The 17,957-nt window shown below is 38.2% G+C and overlaps 2 protein-coding genes across 5 annotated transcripts in view; both read left to right on the top strand.

Moving 5' to 3' along the window:
• Nucleotides 1-16,305, top strand: part of LOC139758719 (uncharacterized) — a 31,001-nt gene extending 14,696 nt beyond the window's left edge. For 2 of the 4 annotated variants that reach the window (XM_071680406.1, XM_071680407.1), the window contains exons 4-12: nucleotides 778-1,182; nucleotides 3,184-3,375; nucleotides 4,550-4,722; nucleotides 7,196-7,331; nucleotides 7,576-7,677; nucleotides 7,777-8,031; nucleotides 9,323-9,505; nucleotides 10,620-10,726; nucleotides 12,262-16,305. In XM_071680406.1, coding sequence (XP_071536507.1) covers nucleotides 778-788 — 11 coding nt within the window. In that variant the 3' untranslated portion in view covers nucleotides 789-1,182; nucleotides 3,184-3,375; nucleotides 4,550-4,722; ... (4 more) ...; nucleotides 10,620-10,726; nucleotides 12,262-16,305. Of the gene's footprint in view, nucleotides 1-777; nucleotides 1,183-3,183; nucleotides 3,376-4,549; nucleotides 4,723-7,195; nucleotides 7,332-7,575; nucleotides 7,678-7,776; nucleotides 8,032-9,322; nucleotides 9,506-10,619; nucleotides 10,727-12,261 lie in introns of those variants that run through there. The other 2 variants (XM_071680408.1, XM_071680409.1) reach the window with 2 other exon arrangements.
• Nucleotides 1,024-12,301, top strand: LOC139758623 (FYVE, RhoGEF and PH domain-containing protein 6-like). The gene is made up of 11 exons (XM_071680132.1): nucleotides 1,024-1,182; nucleotides 2,948-2,959; nucleotides 3,184-3,375; nucleotides 4,550-4,722; nucleotides 7,196-7,331; nucleotides 7,576-7,677; nucleotides 7,777-8,031; nucleotides 9,079-9,189; nucleotides 9,323-9,505; nucleotides 10,620-10,726; nucleotides 12,262-12,301. Exons 1-11 carry the CDS (start codon nucleotides 1,024-1,026, stop codon nucleotides 12,299-12,301), a joined length of 1,470 nt encoding a protein of 489 aa, XP_071536233.1.
• Nucleotides 16,306-17,957: the final 1,652 nt, after the last annotated feature.

Consider the following 17,957-nt stretch of genomic DNA (forward strand, 5'->3'; position numbering starts at 1 on the left):
ACTGTTGGAGATGAGTCGCATCCTGGTAGTGGGGGCACTGTTGGAGGTGAGTCGTGTCCTGGTAGTGGGGGCACTGTCGGAGGTGAGTCGCGTCTGGGTAGTGGGGGCACTGTTGGAGGTGAGTCGTGCCCTGGTAGTGGGGACACTGTTGGAGGTGAGTCGCGTCCTGGTAGTGGGGGCACTGTTGGAGGTGAGTCGCATTCTGTTAATGGGAGCACTGTTGGTGAGCCGCGTCCTGGTAATGGGGGCTCTGTTGCAGATGAGTCGCGTTATGGTAGTGTGGGCACTGTTGGAGGTGTTCAGAACACAGTGGTGCACTACAGTGGTAGTGAGAGACAAGAGTGGCATGGTACTGGCTCCTTACCCCTTACTGAAGGTAATGTGCTTGACCAACACCAGACTTTACCTTCAACCGAACCATGTGATGCGTCAGTGTTGGGCTTAGAGGCCAGGAACACTATCGTGGTAGGGCAGAGTGAAGGCTCATGTGTAGTGGAGTGTTGTGATGCACATGGTAGCATGTCAGATGTGTTGTGTAACACTAACATGAGTCCAGACCTGACTCCAGCCACCACTCCAGACCTAACCACGCATGATAAACGTGACAGAAAGATTTTCTTAATTGCTCGTGAAGTGATGACGTCAGAGAGAGTTTTCGTAAATGTCCTCAAACTCTTGAATGTTGATTTTCGTAGATTTATTTTAGAGTGGAGTGAGGAGCCAGCTCTGCCTGAGGAACACCTCAACAAGATACTCAAGTATCTGCCACAATTACAGAATCTGAATGAGGAGATCCTGAAGGATCTGGAGGAGCGCATCACAGACTGGGAGAGATATAGGAAGATATCAGACGTGATCGTCAGGAAGGGACCATTCCTGAAGCTGTACTCCTCTTACATCCAGGACTACCCGACACAGTGTGACCATATTGACCTGTGTTGCAATACCTATCCCAACTTCTCACGAGTCCTGAAGCAGTTTGAGGCGTTAGACGAGTGCAACAAACTCAAGGTGAAACATTATATGCTGAAACCCATCCAGAGAATACCACAGTACCGTCTGCTGCTGGAGCAATACCTCAAGTGCCTGCCACACACCCACCCAGACTACATGGATACACAGATGGCGCTACGTGTTGTAGCTAATGTGGCAACCCATGCCAACAACACCATGAACCAAGGGGTGAGTAATGTTAATGTTTCCATCACCATAATGTTAATGTTCCCATCACCATAATGTTAATATTCCCATCACCATAATGGTAGTGTTCCCATCACCATAATGGTAGTATTCCCCATTACCATAATGTTAATGTTCCCATCTCCATGGTATTGATGTTCCCATCATAATGTTCTCATCACCATAATGGTAATGTCCCCATCACCATAATGGTAGTATTCCCATCACCATAATGTCAGTGTTCCCGCCACCGTAATGGTATTGTTCCCACTACACTAACAACCCACCATTCACCCTAGCAACACTACACTAATAACTGCCAACCACCCCACCAACACTACACTAACAACCCACCACCCACCCCACCAACACTACACTAACAACCCACCATTCACCCCACCAACACTACACTAACAACCCATCACCCACCCCACCAACACTACACTAACAACCCATCACCCACCCCACCAACACTACACTAACAACCCATCACCCACCCCACCAACACCACACCAACAACACTACACTGGCATCTCACCATTCGCCACCACTCACCTCAGCAACCTACCAGTTGTCACCCCCAACCTCACCAACACTTCACTAACAGCTGACCATTCAACACCATCCACCCCATGAACATGTCAGTAAACACATCTTAGATTTATTAGAGGGAAAAGTGTCAGATAAAGAGGAGCTAACGAGGCTGAGAAATTTGGAGGGAAGGGTTACTGAACTTGAGAAAATAATGAGGAATTGAATAATTGATTACAGAGTGTGCTTATATTGGAATACATCATAACCCTACACTAATGATAAGGGAAGAGATCTTGATCCATAAAAGTTTCATAATTTGAAGTCACCCTGTATGCACCTGGCATTCAGAAACACTTGAGAGGCCATTCAAAATGTTGCTTAAAAAATCATTAGAAGAGGTATTGGTACCAAGGGAGTGGAGGATAGCAAATGTCATGACTTTTTTATGGACATAAAGAATTCAGAAAATTGCACTTGATCACAGACCAATATCTCTGAAAAAAAAGATAGTTTATAAAATGCTAGGAGATATAATCAGAAAGCAGTGTAGATAAAGTACTTGCAAGGGAGACTACTTAAGTGTCAAGCAATCCGAGTTCTGAGAAAAGAGGTTATGGATAACAAATCATTCAGACTGTTAAAGTAAAATCACTATGAGGAGAGAGATTGATGAGTGAATTTTGTTCTTGGACTGACAGAAGACATTTGACAGTCACATATTATAGACTGGAAAAAGATATGATTATCTGGCAAGCATAAGGGAGAAGACTTCTTCAGTAACCTGAAGAATAATTGTAGTGGAAGGGAACACAAGCACATCAGAGGAGCATTTTGTAAGAGGGCTGAGAGTAACCAGTGGCATACCATAGTTAAGTCTCAAGCCCATTTCTATATTTGGTAGGTGTTAATGACTTTTCACAAGGCTTGGATTCATACTTGAATGAGTCTGCAGATGATGCTAAACCAGTTTTCCACTCGCACCACTTCTGCTTTCAAAAAGCTTTTGTGGCATCTGATTTCAGATCATTCCTTTGGCATCCTCATCTGAAATATTCCAAGCCCTTATCATTCCTCGTATTGTATTTATCGATATATGGATAGATGGTAGACAACATTGCATGATTGGTGAACCTGTGAAATATTTTAATGATTTCTGGAGAAATTTTTGTAGACTATAGTTACAACTCATTGAAGAAATATGTAACTTTTGTGAATGTGTCATTGTAAATTGCAGTTGGTTTCCAAGGTTAGCCAGAACTTAGAGTTGCCATTTGTCCAGGATCTACTTTATCTCTTGTAGGGCAATAACAGGACAGGACTGAGTACACTGGTCTCCAACATGCATCAAATTTTTAAATTTTACCTGCTTGTTTTCTTCTCAAGATCCCAGAAATTGTAGTTTTAGCTGTTCAACTAGAACAAAACGCCTAAAATTAGGGTTAGAAATGTATAAAGTTTTTAATCTTTCAGAACAACTTCATGAAACTGTTGGCATTACATGATCGTCTCAACAGCAGTCATAGCACCAGCACTGGTGATCATGGCAACAGCAATAGCAGAAGGCCACGCTATGAGTTAGTACGTCCCGGTAGATATTTACTTAAGGAGGGAGAGCTCCTCAAACTTTGCCGGCGGGAGATGCAGCCCAGGTACTTCATCCTGGTGAGTACTATATTATGAGTGTGTGACTGTATTATAGTGGTTGATACTGCTGACTATGAATTCACTTAGAGACTCACTCTAATACAAATCCTGAACTTAGCATTCAACCCTCAGCCAACCCAGTTGTTTGTCCTAACCATGGAGCTGGATGATAAATGGGTATCTAGTTCCCATGTGGAGAACATGTCCTGCTTAATTAGCCCCACATAGATCTGAGTTTTTCCTGTATAAATTAGTTTATACCTTACCTTGATATCAGTTTGCATGAAGATGTGATAAATGAAAGATCTTGCAACTACATTTTGATTTTTTCCTTTGTTTTTATCTTCACATATATATATATATATATATCCCTGGGGATAGGGGAGAAAGAATACTACACATGTATTCCCTACATCTCGTAGAAGGCACTTAAAAGGGGAAGGAGTAGGGGGCTGGAAATCCCCCCTCCCATTTTAATTTTTTCAAAAGAAGAAACAGAAGAAGGCCAAGTATCCTCTAAGGCTCAGTCCTCTGTTCTTAATATTACCTACCACACTACTGCAGGAAATGACTAGAGACTGATTGTGAACGAGTGGCCTTTTTTGTTTGTTTTCCTGGCGCTACCTTGCTGAAGCAGAGGGTTGCGATGCTGTTTCCTGTATATTTATATTTATTTCAGTGATTAGGTTAGTGATAGTGTTATCTAAGGTTTGAGTTTATTCTCTGACTTCTGTTGATAGTGAGTGGTTGCGTCTGAGCTGATTTCTTTGCTTTATTAGGTGTGTAACTTGTAGGGAGCAATTGGGTTATATTTCTTTATGTGTCTGAGTGGTATGAGCATTCTGCTGCCTTGGTTCAAGATGCTGATGAAGTGTATGATTGCATAATCTAGGGAAGAGATACCATCTATATTGAAGTTTTGGAGCTTTGTTTCTATGCATTGTGGGAATGCTGGGCAATCTGCTTTCCTGTGGTTTGTGTATGTGTGGGGTGTCTGAATGCTTATGGGTATAACCAGGATGAGAAGGGAGAGATAAGTAGTATTTCTAAGAACTTGATTGTTATAGGATGCATTTATGTTTTCAATCATAGTTATTTTTAAACCATGGCTAATTTTATAAGGGCTGTAGTAAGATTTATTTTGATAGTGGAGAATTACTGTTTCTGATAAAAGTAACATTGTGTATTTTAGTTATCAGATGTGCTTCTGTACACGAGCTTTGTTACCAGTGGCCCAGGTGGAGCACTCAGATTGAACTGTGAACTTACATTAGAAGGAATGAAAGTTGAGACACCAAAAGCAGAAGATTTCAAAAATGAGTTCAGTGTAATATCTACCTCACGTTCCTTCACCTTGCAAGCAAGGTAAGTGTACATGTACCAGTGATCCTGTCTTTCTCATGGTGAATGTGTGAGATGCCAGTTGTGTTTGATGATGCTTGCACCAGAAACAATCTGTGGTACTGTGTGTTTATTTTACTTTTGCCAAAGTAAACTCTCTATGTATATAATTGAAGTTTTAATGTGAATAACTGCTTGAAATTGAATACTTAATGTGCATTACTACAGTATGCCTTATTTTTGTGCTTTGAAGAGAAAAAGGTGATTGCAAATTTTTTTTGAAAGAAGAACCATTAATTCTCTTTTCCCTCTTCTTATGCTTTGCATTTTCTTGTATGTAGATTCTTTTCCACACATTTCAGTCTCAACACTTCCAGGTAATGAGATCCAGTCATCTCAACACTTCAGGTAATGAGAACCAAGAGTATCAAAACATTTGCTGAAGAATTCATGATTGTTTGGTTTTCATGTTTACAACTGCAGTTGCCATTTTGTTATTCTTCATGTGTGAAAAGGAAGGTTGCCTTAGGAACCACTCACAAGAAAGTATAAATATGGAAAATGAACATGATAGTCCAAGTTAAAAATAAGGAATAGAGTAAACTGGAACAATTGGGGAAGTAGCACCATGAAAACAGACAACAAAAATATAAGGCCATATTCGTTCACACTCAAGTCTCTAGCTTTCATGTGTAATACACCGAAAACACAGCTCCCTATCCACATCCAGGCCCCACAGAACTTTCCATGGTTTACCCCAACTTTCCATGGTTTACCCCAGACATTTTACTTGCCTTGGTTGTCCGTTGACAGCACCTCGACCCTGGTATACCACATCATTCCAGTTCATTCTATTCCTTGCATGCCTCTCACTCTCCTGTATGTTCAGGCCCCAATCGCTCATAATCTGTCCTTCCACCTCCAGTTTGGTCTCCCACTTCTTGTTCCCTCCACCTCTGACACATATATCCTCTTTGTCAATCTTTCTTCACTCATTCTCTCCTTATGTCCAAACCATTTCAACACACCCTCTTTTGCTCTCTCACCCACACTCTTTTTATTACCACACATCTCTCTCACCCCTTCATTACTTAGTCAAACCACCTCACACCACACATTGTACTCAAACATTTCATTTCCAACACATCCACCCTCCTCCATACAACCCTATCTACAGCCCATGTCTCACAACCATATAACATTGTTGGAACTACTGTTCCTTCAAACATACCTATTAGGTTAGTTGTGTGTGTGTTGGAGGGCGGGGGGTCTTACACAAACCACACCTAATTTGACTTGAACCAACACAGTCTAACTTAGCTCAGAAAATTATAAGGGGCTAAGTTGCAGGTCCTTTTCTTTTTACGTTTAATGCGATTTTTGTATGGAGTATTGCTTTCACATCTTGGGTGGTACTAGCTCCACATCCTTACTTGATAAGAGTTGAGTTGAAAGTGGTCCAACTTATAGACTGTTCCAAGACTGCCACCACTTTTGCTAGAAAAACCTTCTCCTGCCTCATCTTGGTCAACTTTCATTGCTGGAAGAGTCATGTCCATAAAAGTCATTCTTCACACAATCCAGACAGATCAACATCATCAAATGAATCAGGATCATCTGCTGCCTGGTACTATGAATCTAGCTAAGAAAGCTGCTGTCTCCATCCTAGAAAACTCAAAAAAAGTGCTCTCATTAGCATGATTGAAGGATGACTGACTAGGGAGAGACTATCATACACCACCACCTCAGCCACCATCCAGATTCAGTCCATGGCCTTGGAATTGAGGCAGAAACTTGATGTGTAAATATCCACCTAGAGGCATCACTCAACTTGAATAAATATTTCCTTGGAAACATTTGAGGGTTAAAGAGCGAACGTATTCAAACAAAAGCATGTAAAGAAAAAAGATAAAAAAAATAGCACCACAAAAAACTTTTAATCATTGTAAATGTTCATACTTAGTGGACCATTAGCTGTACCAGACTTGTTCACCTCAGGGGTACCAGGAAGGCTCACATCTCTCATGCATCACACAGATTCAGTCCTGTATTCATAAAAGTATGAATTCCATCTTTTTCACTTCATCTTTCCACCTCCAATTTGGAGTGAAAAAGATTTTGTGTGATCGGGGCCTGAACATGCAGGAGGGTGAAAGGAGGGCAAGGAATAGAGTGAATTGGAGCGATGTGGTATACCGGGGTTGACGTGCTGTCAGTGGATTGAATCAAGGCATGTGAAGCGTCTGGGGTAAACCATGGAAAGCTGTGTAGGTATGTATATTTGCGTGTGTGGACGTATGTATATACATGTGTATGGGGGTGGGTTGGGCCATTTCTTTTGTCTGTTTCCTTGCGCTACCTCGCAAACGCAGGAGACAGTGACAAAGCAAAAAAAAAAAAAAAAAAAATTCCATACCTATTCATTTAAAATACACATACTTTTTTCCAGTGTAACTCTCTTAAACGTTTTAGCTTACTAAAGGCTGTTTATATGCAGCACAGCGGAGGAGCGAGATGCATGGATAAAGGCACTTCGTGAAGCAATAGAAGACAATGCTTCACGCAGGTCAACCTTTCTTCAAGCTAAGATGCCTATCTACCAGCAACCATCTACATCCACACTTGGCAAACAGGTTAGGTTCATAGTCATTCAAGGTAAACAGCAATAACAAGACCACTACAATATTTTAACTTTTCATTATGTAAATATTTGTTTGATGTGGTGTTCAGTATGTTTTCCTTCATTCTTCCATTTAAAAATATTGTTTAAGCTTTTATCCTCTTCATGCAAGTTACTTTTTATGCCTTATCATTAGCAAAAATGAGTTTTACAGTACATTCATTTGTTTTATAGTAATGTTATTTGTCATATTGCAGGCTCCAGTGTGGATCCCTGACTACAGAGTAACTATGTGCCAGCAGTGCACAGCAGAGTTCACCCTAACCTTCCGCAGACATCACTGTCGTGCTTGTGGCAAGGTACCGTACACCCTGCTTATTCATAGATGACATACTGATAGCTCAGTCTATATATTGTGCAGTAGGATTACTTTTCTACATACTTAAAAATTTTTACAGGTTGTTTGTGACCACTGTTCTGCCAACCGTGCACCTTTACAATATAAAAAGAATCAAGTAGCACGAGTCTGTGATAACTGTTTTGAAATTCTCCAGAAAGACTTTGAAAATAGATATGAAGGATCTGTAATTCAAGAGGACCAACAAGGTTCAAGAATGAGAAGAGTGCCTAGCCTCAAGGCTCAGTTCAAAAAAGGAATCCGGGACAGCAACAGATATCGCACCAGGAAAAGAGCGCCAGAGAGGCTTATGGAGGTTAGTAGAACTTACTTATTTGAACCAGAAAAACATATTCTCATGAAGATATTGACAAAACATATATATCAGGTATGGATACCACTAAAGATTATTACTTATCACTGAATTAATGTAACTGTCCATATTTATCTGCTCATTTACTAATGATTATTTTCTTATATGAAATTGCATGGTTTAACTTACTTGTTATATCTTACTAGAAAGTATTCGCAAATGAACAGTTGGGGAAGTAGTAACTGACAAAGAAGAGGTGAAAAATTGAATGAGTAATTAGGTGAGAGGATGGCACAGATGGTACATGAAGTAAGGGTCATGACAAATGGTTAAATGAAAAAGGGGAGACATTGAAAGTTTTCCATAAGAAATGGGTAGGATTGTTGTTGAGTTTAATCAGACTTTTCTGTGTATGTATAGCTCAAGATGAGGTGCCTGGGTTACTGGCAGAATACATGTATAGTGCCTGTATTTAAAGACAAGGGGCACAAAAGTGTATACTTGAATTACAGTCTGTACAAGTCTGTTTATATCAAGGCTTTCTTTCACATGTCCTGCCTTCGTTACATAGCACTTACTCAGACTGGATTTCATCAACCATTTAGTAAACCAGTCTTGGAGTTTGTATAGGCTCCCATGTAAACCAACACAGTCATCATTATTCTTTACTTTTTTCATGACCTTGGCATTATCCATAAAACATGTTCAGATAAGAGTCCAATCCATTATATCGAAATACATATGAAGTTGCTACATACTGTTATATTGAGATACATATGCAAATTATGGTTATCCTCTTGAGCCTAAATACAAGAAAGAAAACATTGTTTGTGGTCATTTAAATATTAGGTAAGATGTGTACTTTGTACATTCATATACAAATTAAAGATCACGCGTTACTGCATTTTAATTGCATGTTCCTGAAATGGGAACGTTTGATATAAAAGGTTGTCTTGCCTGTATCTTTTAATTTTCTTATTTTGCTTTTATACTTGCATTGAACAAGTCCAATACATTCAGTTAGCTTTTTAACATGCTTCCATTTCTTAGCTCCAGTTTCCACTGTTCAAATGTTCCTCCTCCAACCTGAACATCAGTATTGACTCATCTGTTAACTTCATTCTACATGGTCTTTCTCGTTTGAGGAGTTACCCATCTTGGGTATTTCCTTTAGTTGCTTTATACCTTCTTAGCTTTCATTGAGAATCAGCATTTTCGTTGCCACATATCTATCGTGAATGATTTGCACACTCATTGATTAAGGTTTCACTAATCCTTTTATAACATATTTTAGGTGTGTGCAAGTGACACTTCATCCCAGATGTGTGGTTATCTCCGGATGTTAGTAAGGAGGTCATGGCGTAAAGGATGGTTTGTTCTTAAAGACAGAGTGTTGTATGAATACCGAGCACCACAGGATGTATGTGCCCTACAGAGTCTTCCAGTACTTGGCTATCACGTCCAGACCATGCAGGAGGTATGAAGTATTAGTAATCCTCCATTAAGCCTAAAGCTGTAAAGAATAAAGACTAGAGGTAGTCTGTTACTATTATTAATTATAAAGAAAGTATCCCTGAACTCTCATCCCATAGAATACAGCCCAACAAATTCAGGATTAATGCCAATTTGGAGTTTGAGTGTCCAGTAAATAAGTCCAATGAATGTTTATAAAATGTTTTATATAATTTATATCTGTAGGTATCACATATAAATATAAACCACTATCAGAAAGACAAAACACTTTCTTCAGGTTACGGAGAATCTAGCTCATATATTTCTAAAATCCATAAGGTAAAAAATCCAATCATTGTTTAGTACCGAGGATTATGGATTACTGTGTTGAATTTCTGTCTGTATACAATGCAGTATATGTGAAAAATGACATTTACTTTTCAGTATGAAATTTTCTAGATATTCAATATTCTCAAGCTGTGCATAACAACTCTACTACTGCCTACATGTAATTCCTTTATGTTGTGCTATTTTTTATTTGAAGTGATTTACCATCAGTATCTTAAGATTTGAGAGGTGGCTGATGGTGTGGATTTTTGTACCTAGAGGTTAGATAGGTGGCTTATGGTGTGGATGTTTGCACCTTAAGGTTCGAGAGCAGACTAATGGTGAAGTTTTTTTTGTGCCTTAGGGTTAGAGAGATGGCTGACAGAGTGCATGTTTGTTCCTTAAGGTTCAAAAGGTGGCGGATGGTGTAGATGTTTGAACCTTAAGGTTTGAGAGGTGGCTGAGAGAGTGGACGTTTGTACCCTAAGGTTAGAGAGATGGCTAATAGTGAGGTTGTTTGTGCCTTAGAGTTAGAGTGGTGGCTGACAGAGTGCATGTTTGTTCCTCAAGGTTTGAGAGGTGGCTAATGGTGTGGATGTTTGAACCTTAATGTTCAAGACATGGCAAACAGAGTGCATGTTTGTTCCTTAAGGTTTGAGGTGGTAGATGGTGTGGATGTTTTAACCTTAAGGTTCAAGATGTGGCTGACAGAGTGCATGTTTGTACCTTAAGATTTAAGAGGTGGCTGATGGTGCAAATGTTTGTACCTTAAAATTACAAAGGTGGCTGACAGTGGATGTTTGTACCTTAAGGTTCGAGAGCTGGCTGATGGTGTGGATGTTTGTTTGGCCTTCCAGCTGACCCATCCCAACCAGGAGCCTTTTGTCTTCCATGCGGACTCTCCACATCTTGCTGAGAAGTAAGTGATACAATCTTTTTCTAGATGATAATTGAGATCTAACAGTCAAATTGAGGTTGATTCTTGTGGCAGGCTGTTATTCTAAAGATGCTTATAAAACTTTTATGAGATGTTTGGGTGGTAAGGAGTGCTTGTGAACCTACAAGTAATAAAGTATTGAGAGTGCATGAAAGCCATTTAATTTTTTTTTTTGCTATTACTATGTATATAGAGGATCCATATCATTAGCCCTGTTGTGGCAGCAAGGTCAAGAGACAGAGTAACTAATAATTAAAATCATCTCTATACATACAACACTGATGCTTATTATTATATTAATAATCTGTTTGAGGACAATGTGTGGTGTGAGGTGGTTTGATCGAGTAAGTAACGTAAGGGTAAGAGAGATGTGTGGAAATAAAAAGAGCGTGGTTGAGAGAGCAGAAGAGGGTGTTTTGAAATGGTTTGGGCACATGGAGAGAATGAGCGAGGAAAGATTGACCAAGAGGATATATGTGTCAGAGGTGGAGGGAATGAGAAGTGGGAGACCAAATTGGAGGTGGAAAGATGGCGAAAAAAAGATTTTGTGTGATCGGGGCCTGAACATGCAGGAGGGTGAAAGGAGGGCAAGGAATAGAGTGAATTGGAACGATGTGGTATACCGGGATTGACGTGCTGTCAGTGGATTGAATCAGGGCATGTGAAGCGTCTGGGGTAAACCATGGAAAGCTGTGTAGGTATGTATATTTGCGTGTGTGGACGTGTATGTATATACATGTGTATGGGGGTGGGTTGGGCCATTTCTTTCGTCTGTTTCCTTGCGCTACCTCGCAAACACGGGAGACAGCGACAAAAAAGAAAAAAAAAAATAATAATAATCTGCAATAGAATATACTATTACCTTTCCTTTTTAGTCTCTGTTCCTTTTTATGATTCTTTCATTTCCTTCTATGCATTCCTTGTTTAGTCTTCTAGTTGTTAAATTCTATCTTTGCCTGTTGCAAATCTTAGTTTTTACTTCCATTCTCTTCATCTGTTCAATCAGTTTTCAATCCTATTGATTTTGTGAGTCTCTCGATTTCATGTATACTGATGTATAGGAATAACCAAAAATTATTGGTTTATAAATGTTATTTTTTTAAATGGCATAGCAGAGGCAAATTATGCCCCAATTGAGCCTTCTCGGGTGAAAGAAAAAAAGAAAATTAATTAGCTCTACAGGTTTAGTTCCACATATAATTTCCAGAATCAACCTTGTATACATAAATCAGGCTAGGGTAATTTTACACACTATGTACCCCATATCAACATTTTAAAAAGGGATATATAACAGTTTGATGATGTACTGCTTCATATTGAGTCAAAAGAGATTCCTTGATGAGTTTTTGAATGTACGAAGACAAGAGTATGCCCTTTAAGCTAAAATGCTTTATTTTCACATAAAGTATAGCTTTCTTTACTTAAAGTGACAATTAATGATCATGTGTTACTGTTAGATCAATCATTAATTTCCACTCAAAATCAGATTAACATTTGGTTTTATTTATTCTTGTCAGGTGGATACAAGCCATGAAAGAAGCTGTCATTCTGACCTGACCCACTGGAAGCAGAATGAACCAGATCTAACTTATGCTGTGCAGATCAGTAACTAAACCAGTGGTTGCAATGATCTGACCCTACTCTTGTATGGTGCGGTAAATAGTAAGAATCTTGCCACATAGTTATTACCACATGCTCTGCTGTACACATATTTATCTCTACTAAACAACGCTTTCATGGATATGGATAGGGATGTTTATGTGTCTGTGCAAGTATAAAAACCCTCTCTACTAGTGCAATCCATTCAACCAAGGTAGATAAATAATTTATCAGTGAACCAAAGTACTCACCTATGGTGAAAGAGGCTTCTGTATTTTGAAATAAAAAAATATTCCTTGGAGTGGGCAGGATTAATCTAGTAAATGTAACTCGAATGTTAAAAGCTCCATTTTTCTTTATTAGTACATGGCCTTTCTTTGAGGTAGGCTAAACTGAACTTGCAGCAGTAAGGAATTTAATTTTTACTTACATAACCCCAGGACCCCTTCTCCAAAGCTCCTGCAGCTTCAAGGCTGTACAACAATCAGTAGCAGGGAACTGATGGATTTCATTGGAGTGATAATTTCTTTGACAAGATCATACTCCTTTTCATCTATTGACCATGATGCAAACTTGCCAAAGATGACTTTTCACTCTCATTGTAACCTCATGCACATATAGAAAGATAACACCTGCAAAGAACTAAATACAAAATTATAGGCTGACCAGAATATATCAAGATATGCTTATATATCTGGCTTAATTATTGTCAATTTCTTTGTTTCATTATTATCACTGTAACACAGATAATGCAAACTGGCCAGCCACACAGAACAGCGACGAGTTTTAAAAGTTTCTTGTAACAATGAGATAGTTGTTATAGGTATTTGTTTTGTAAGTAACAAAATTATGAAGACTAATATTTGAAACCTACACTGGTTTGTTGATGTCACCATAATGAACCTATGTATGGTTTGTCACAAATTTCTGTTAATATTGGAGTGCATATCCTTCCGTGTGTGACTCTGCTTATATGACTGACAAGTTTATATGGAAAAAAGCATAGACTGTTAAGTGTAATATAATAGTTGGCATTGAAACCAACATGAACATGCCAAAATTTAATGCTACAAGATTTTCTGTTGTGTTAGTCATCAAAATACAAAAATTCATAAATGTTATATATAACAACAAAGGAGAAATGGAAAGAAGTCATTATGTTTAATGAGTCTTAATCATTCATACTATTTGTGGTCCTTCTGTAACATATGAATGTTGAGGAGAAGTAAGAGTTGGTTTATTGAAACCAAGTAAACTTCTTGATAGTGGCAATTTATCAACACCATTTCCAATGTATCTTATGTGTCTTTCCGAGTCTGTGATGCTTTTCCTGTTATTACAATGTTGTTGAGATTTTAATATATACATATATTATTAGTTAAATGAATATAGATTTTATATGAAGCTGACCACTTGGACTGTTTTATATAGCATATAGGATTATAGATCATATTAAGGAGTTAGAGCAAACTTTGACAAATGTGGACCTTTTTAATTATATGAGCTTTAGTATTGACCATTAAGGCAGTACTCCCAAGTTGAAGAACTTCTCCCATTGGCCCTACCAAAAGTGTTAAACAAAGCATAGAGTATGAAGGCTAAGTATCACAACCAGATTAGTGGATATTACAATTAGTTGTACTGTATGAAGGCTAAGTATCACAATCAGATGTAGTGGATATTACAATTAGTTGAACTGTATGAAGGCTAAGTATCACAATCAAAAACTAGAATAAAAATAAGTTTATAAATCAATATAGGTGTAGCTGTATGAGTGCTTAATCCTTATTCAGATTTCCCATTACAGGAAACAAGCTGTCTTAACCATAATTTTATCCGAGAAATTAAAAATGTTACCCAAATAAAATTTTTAATTCACTTAAAAATTCTGGGGGCCTTGAAGAATGTGTGGAAGTCGAGAACATTATCTCGGAAAGCAAAAATGGGTATGTTTGAAGGAATAGTGGTTCCAACAATGTTGTATGGTTGCGAGGCGTGGGCTATAGATAGAGTTGTGCACAGGAGGATGGATGTGCTGGAAATGAGATGTTTGAGGACAATGTGTGGTGTGAGGTGGTTTGATCGAGTGAGTAACGTAAGGGTAAGAGAGATGTGTGGAAATAAAAAGAGCGTGGTTGAGAGAGCAGAAGAGGGTGTTTTGAAGTGGTTTGGGCACATGGAGAGAATGAGTGAGGAAAGATTGACCAAGAGGACATATGTGTCGGAGGTGGAGGGAACGAGGAGAAGAGGGAGACCAAATTGGAGGTGGAAAGATGGAGTGAAAAAGATTTTGTGTGATCGGGGCCTGAACATGCAGGAGGTTAAAGGAGGGCAAGGAATAGAGTGAATTGGAGCGATGTGGTATACCGGGGTTGACGTGCTGTCAGTGGATTGAATCAAGGCATGTGAAGCGTCTGGGGTAAACCATGGAAAGCTGTGTAGGTATGTATATTTGCGTGTGTGGACGTATGTATATACATGTGTATGGGGGGGGTTGGGCCATTTCTTTCGTCTGTTTCCTTGCGCTACCTCGCAAACGTGGGAGACAGCGACAAAGTATAATAAATATATAAATAATATTAAATTGAATACCGTAAACTAGCTTTCACAGATGAAAGGTTTTTAATAGGTTACTAATTTTGATATACCATCTTATTTACCATGAAAGTTAATAGCCTCTTACTTCAAGATCTTGTTAATGTTTAGTCTCTCTATATCACTGGTTTGAAAATGAATATACATCCTGTGCGATGGAACTCTTACAAGATACCCTTATATAAAATGCAAGTTCTGTTTTCATTGTACAATAAAATCAAACTGAATTTCAGTAATAGACAGTAAAGGAAATGGTTGTTCTAACTCATAATACAACAATAAGTTTGATATGTTATTATTGAATAAGTGTGTTTTTGAAGTGCTCAAAGTATTTTATGAAGGTCTCTGAGATGTGAGATTCCCTTTCTAGCCATCTACCTCCATACCTCGAGGCTGTCAAACTCTTGCACATGCAATAGCTTTGTTTATGTAAACCTGTGTTAAGATTGGTTAAATTATTTTCTCCCTACCCTTCAGGTTAGGAATGTTGAACCAAGTCACTCTGATCCAAGAATAGTACTTGCTAAAACCATCAGTTTTCCCAGATTGATACAAATTCAGTTATAGGATTTGACTTATGTCAAGCTTTACTATAAAGGAGTGAGCCAGATAGACTACCAAAGAGTTGACTGCTCTTGAAATTTTCCTCTCTGGTTTCTTTCTCCTGACCTCACCAAGCTCCTACATTACACATGAATCAGTTTACACTCGGTTGTATTTATTACTACTTATCTATGTATTATCTTTAAATGCTTATATATACATATGGGGCAAATTAAGTGCAACAGCCTCACATTGCACTTAAACACATCTTTAATCCATGTCCTGTGTGCTCAAGTGAAACAAGGGCTTAAGCAAATAAACTTTGATAGTGTTGCCTATATGAATGAAGTTAATCAGAAACTTTCAAAACTATATTCAATCTTAGGCCATACTTATTGTGAAATAATGAAGGCATTCATGTGGTGTAAATCAAATGATCATAGCATTAATTATTAGTTGGTGCTTAACACTCAGAACTGTGATGCCAATTTAAACTTTTGTATGTTTTTTATTTAGTACAAGTGCAAGGATATCTGACCAAATTGTAAGGGTGAATAACATAGAATAAGTTTCTTGAGTTTCATATAAGTAAACATAGAGGAGGATGGTACCTGCTGTATATTCATACTCTACAGGCAAAGCTGTAGGTGCCAATACAGGTGTGGTTAAGAGTAATGCATGTATCATTCTCACTTCCAATAAAAATGTGAGACATTCACTCAAGCATTTACACAATATATAACCAAATCATCCAGTCTCTCATTTCTGTCTAGTCATATACACCAATGTCTACAAAAAGTTATCCAATAAAAAATATTTCTATATATTTTGCCTTGTATATACCTCTATCATCACTTTTGAAGTTAAATATTTCCTTAAACTTTAAGGTGTCTTGAATGTAACATGACTTCACATATATACCCAAAAATAAAGCATACCATATACTGTACAGTGTAATTCAAGAAATGTTCTATCTGTGATCTCTATAACCTACACAGACAAGCTGTGGATCAACGGTTTCCTAAAGAGGTAGGGCAACATAAGCATTTAATGAAATTCTGTACAAAAGAATTCACGGGATGGTTACTTACAACATTAAAAAAAGCAAATTCATAAATATGAAAGTACCATTATTACATTATTGTTAAAGCAGTAGTAGTAGTAGTATTTCTTAAAGTTATGTTGACTATGAGTACTGTGAGATGGAGGCCAAAGGTCCACAGAAATCTATCCAGACCAAACACACTCTTGTTCTTGGACACTGGCCACATTCCTAAATGTTTAAATGTATTATACTTGTACAAATACACGATTATGTCAAATGTTTGAAGTTATATAAAAGTCTAAACTTGTTTATGTTTACAGTGTGGAAGGAAAGCTGCTGGAAGCAGTGAGTTTTTTCAAGGGTGTAAGGCTTGTGTGCAAGTAGAAGAGGGGATAGTCAATGGTTCCAAGTGAAAGTTGGTCTGTGGCAGGGGTGTGTGATGTCACCAAGTTTGTTGAACAAGAGAGGAAAAGTTGACCGAGGATATACGTGTCAGAGGTATAGGGAACAAGAAGAATGGGGAGACCAAATTGGAGATGGTAGGATGGAGTGAAAAAGATTTTGAGCAGCTAGGGCTTGAACATGCACGAGGGTGACTATGCTGGGGAAAGAGAAACCCGACACTTTATATAGGGAAAAGAGAAACCCAACATTATAAACTAGGGGAAAGAGAGAGAGACCCAACACTTTATACTTGGGGAAAGAGAAAGACCCAACACTTTATACAGGAAGAAAAAGAGAGGACACGAGACTTAATTGGGGAGAGAGAGACAACACTTTATACTGGGAGAGAGAGATCCAACATCTTATTCTGGGAGAAAGAGACCCAATACTTTATACTGGGAGAAAAAGACCTAACATTTCATACTGCAGGAAAGAGGGACCCAACACTTTTTTTCTACGGGAAAGAGAGAGAGAGAGAGAGACTCCCACAATATTATATACTGGGAGAAAGGCTAATCTTTTTTAGGGAATCTGCCCTTAGACAGGGTAATTAAAACCCTTTTCAAAATAAAAATAAAAACTTTACATGGCTCCTTTCAAAATTAATGGATATCTATAACAGATAGTCCATACAAATCAAGAATAAGACTATTATTCATTACAAAATGTAAGTTACAATTATGGTTTTTAGCTCTAAATGGTCTGCTTGCATCTCCCACTGCTAATTTGGCAGATTAATACAAGTAATTTTTTTTGGTACACAGTAATGCTACAAATGGAAAATCTATTTCCAATACCTTAACTGTTAACTTACAATGAATAACTTACAAAAATAAAACACCTTAAATATTTCTTTCCTTTAATCAGAACTAAAGTATATACAACTGCGTAACTACAAGCAAGGAGGGCTACCGTGAACACCCTTCGAATTTCATACAATTATACATTGGGAAAAATAATATTCATACCAATTACATTACCTTCCAC

This window comes from Panulirus ornatus, chromosome 31 (genome assembly GCF_036320965.1).
Source record: "Panulirus ornatus isolate Po-2019 chromosome 31, ASM3632096v1, whole genome shotgun sequence".
Taxonomy (NCBI): Eukaryota; Metazoa; Arthropoda; class Malacostraca; order Decapoda; family Palinuridae; genus Panulirus; species Panulirus ornatus.

What these genes read in the sequence shown, in the direction of transcription:
- LOC139758623 (XM_071680132.1), top strand. Translation starts at nt 1,024, where the DNA reads ATGCTGAAACCCATCCAGAGAATACCACAGTACCGTCTGCTGCTGGAG. An exon ending in TCCTTCACCTTGCAAGCAAG is followed by an intron (nt 4,723 to 7,195) that starts GTAAGTGTACAT and finishes GTTTATATGCAG; the next exon opens with CACAGCGGAGGAGCGAGATG. An exon ending in TGAGGAGTTACCCATCTTGG is followed by an intron (nt 9,190 to 9,322) that starts GTATTTCCTTTA and finishes AACATATTTTAG; the next exon opens with GTGTGTGCAAGTGACACTTC.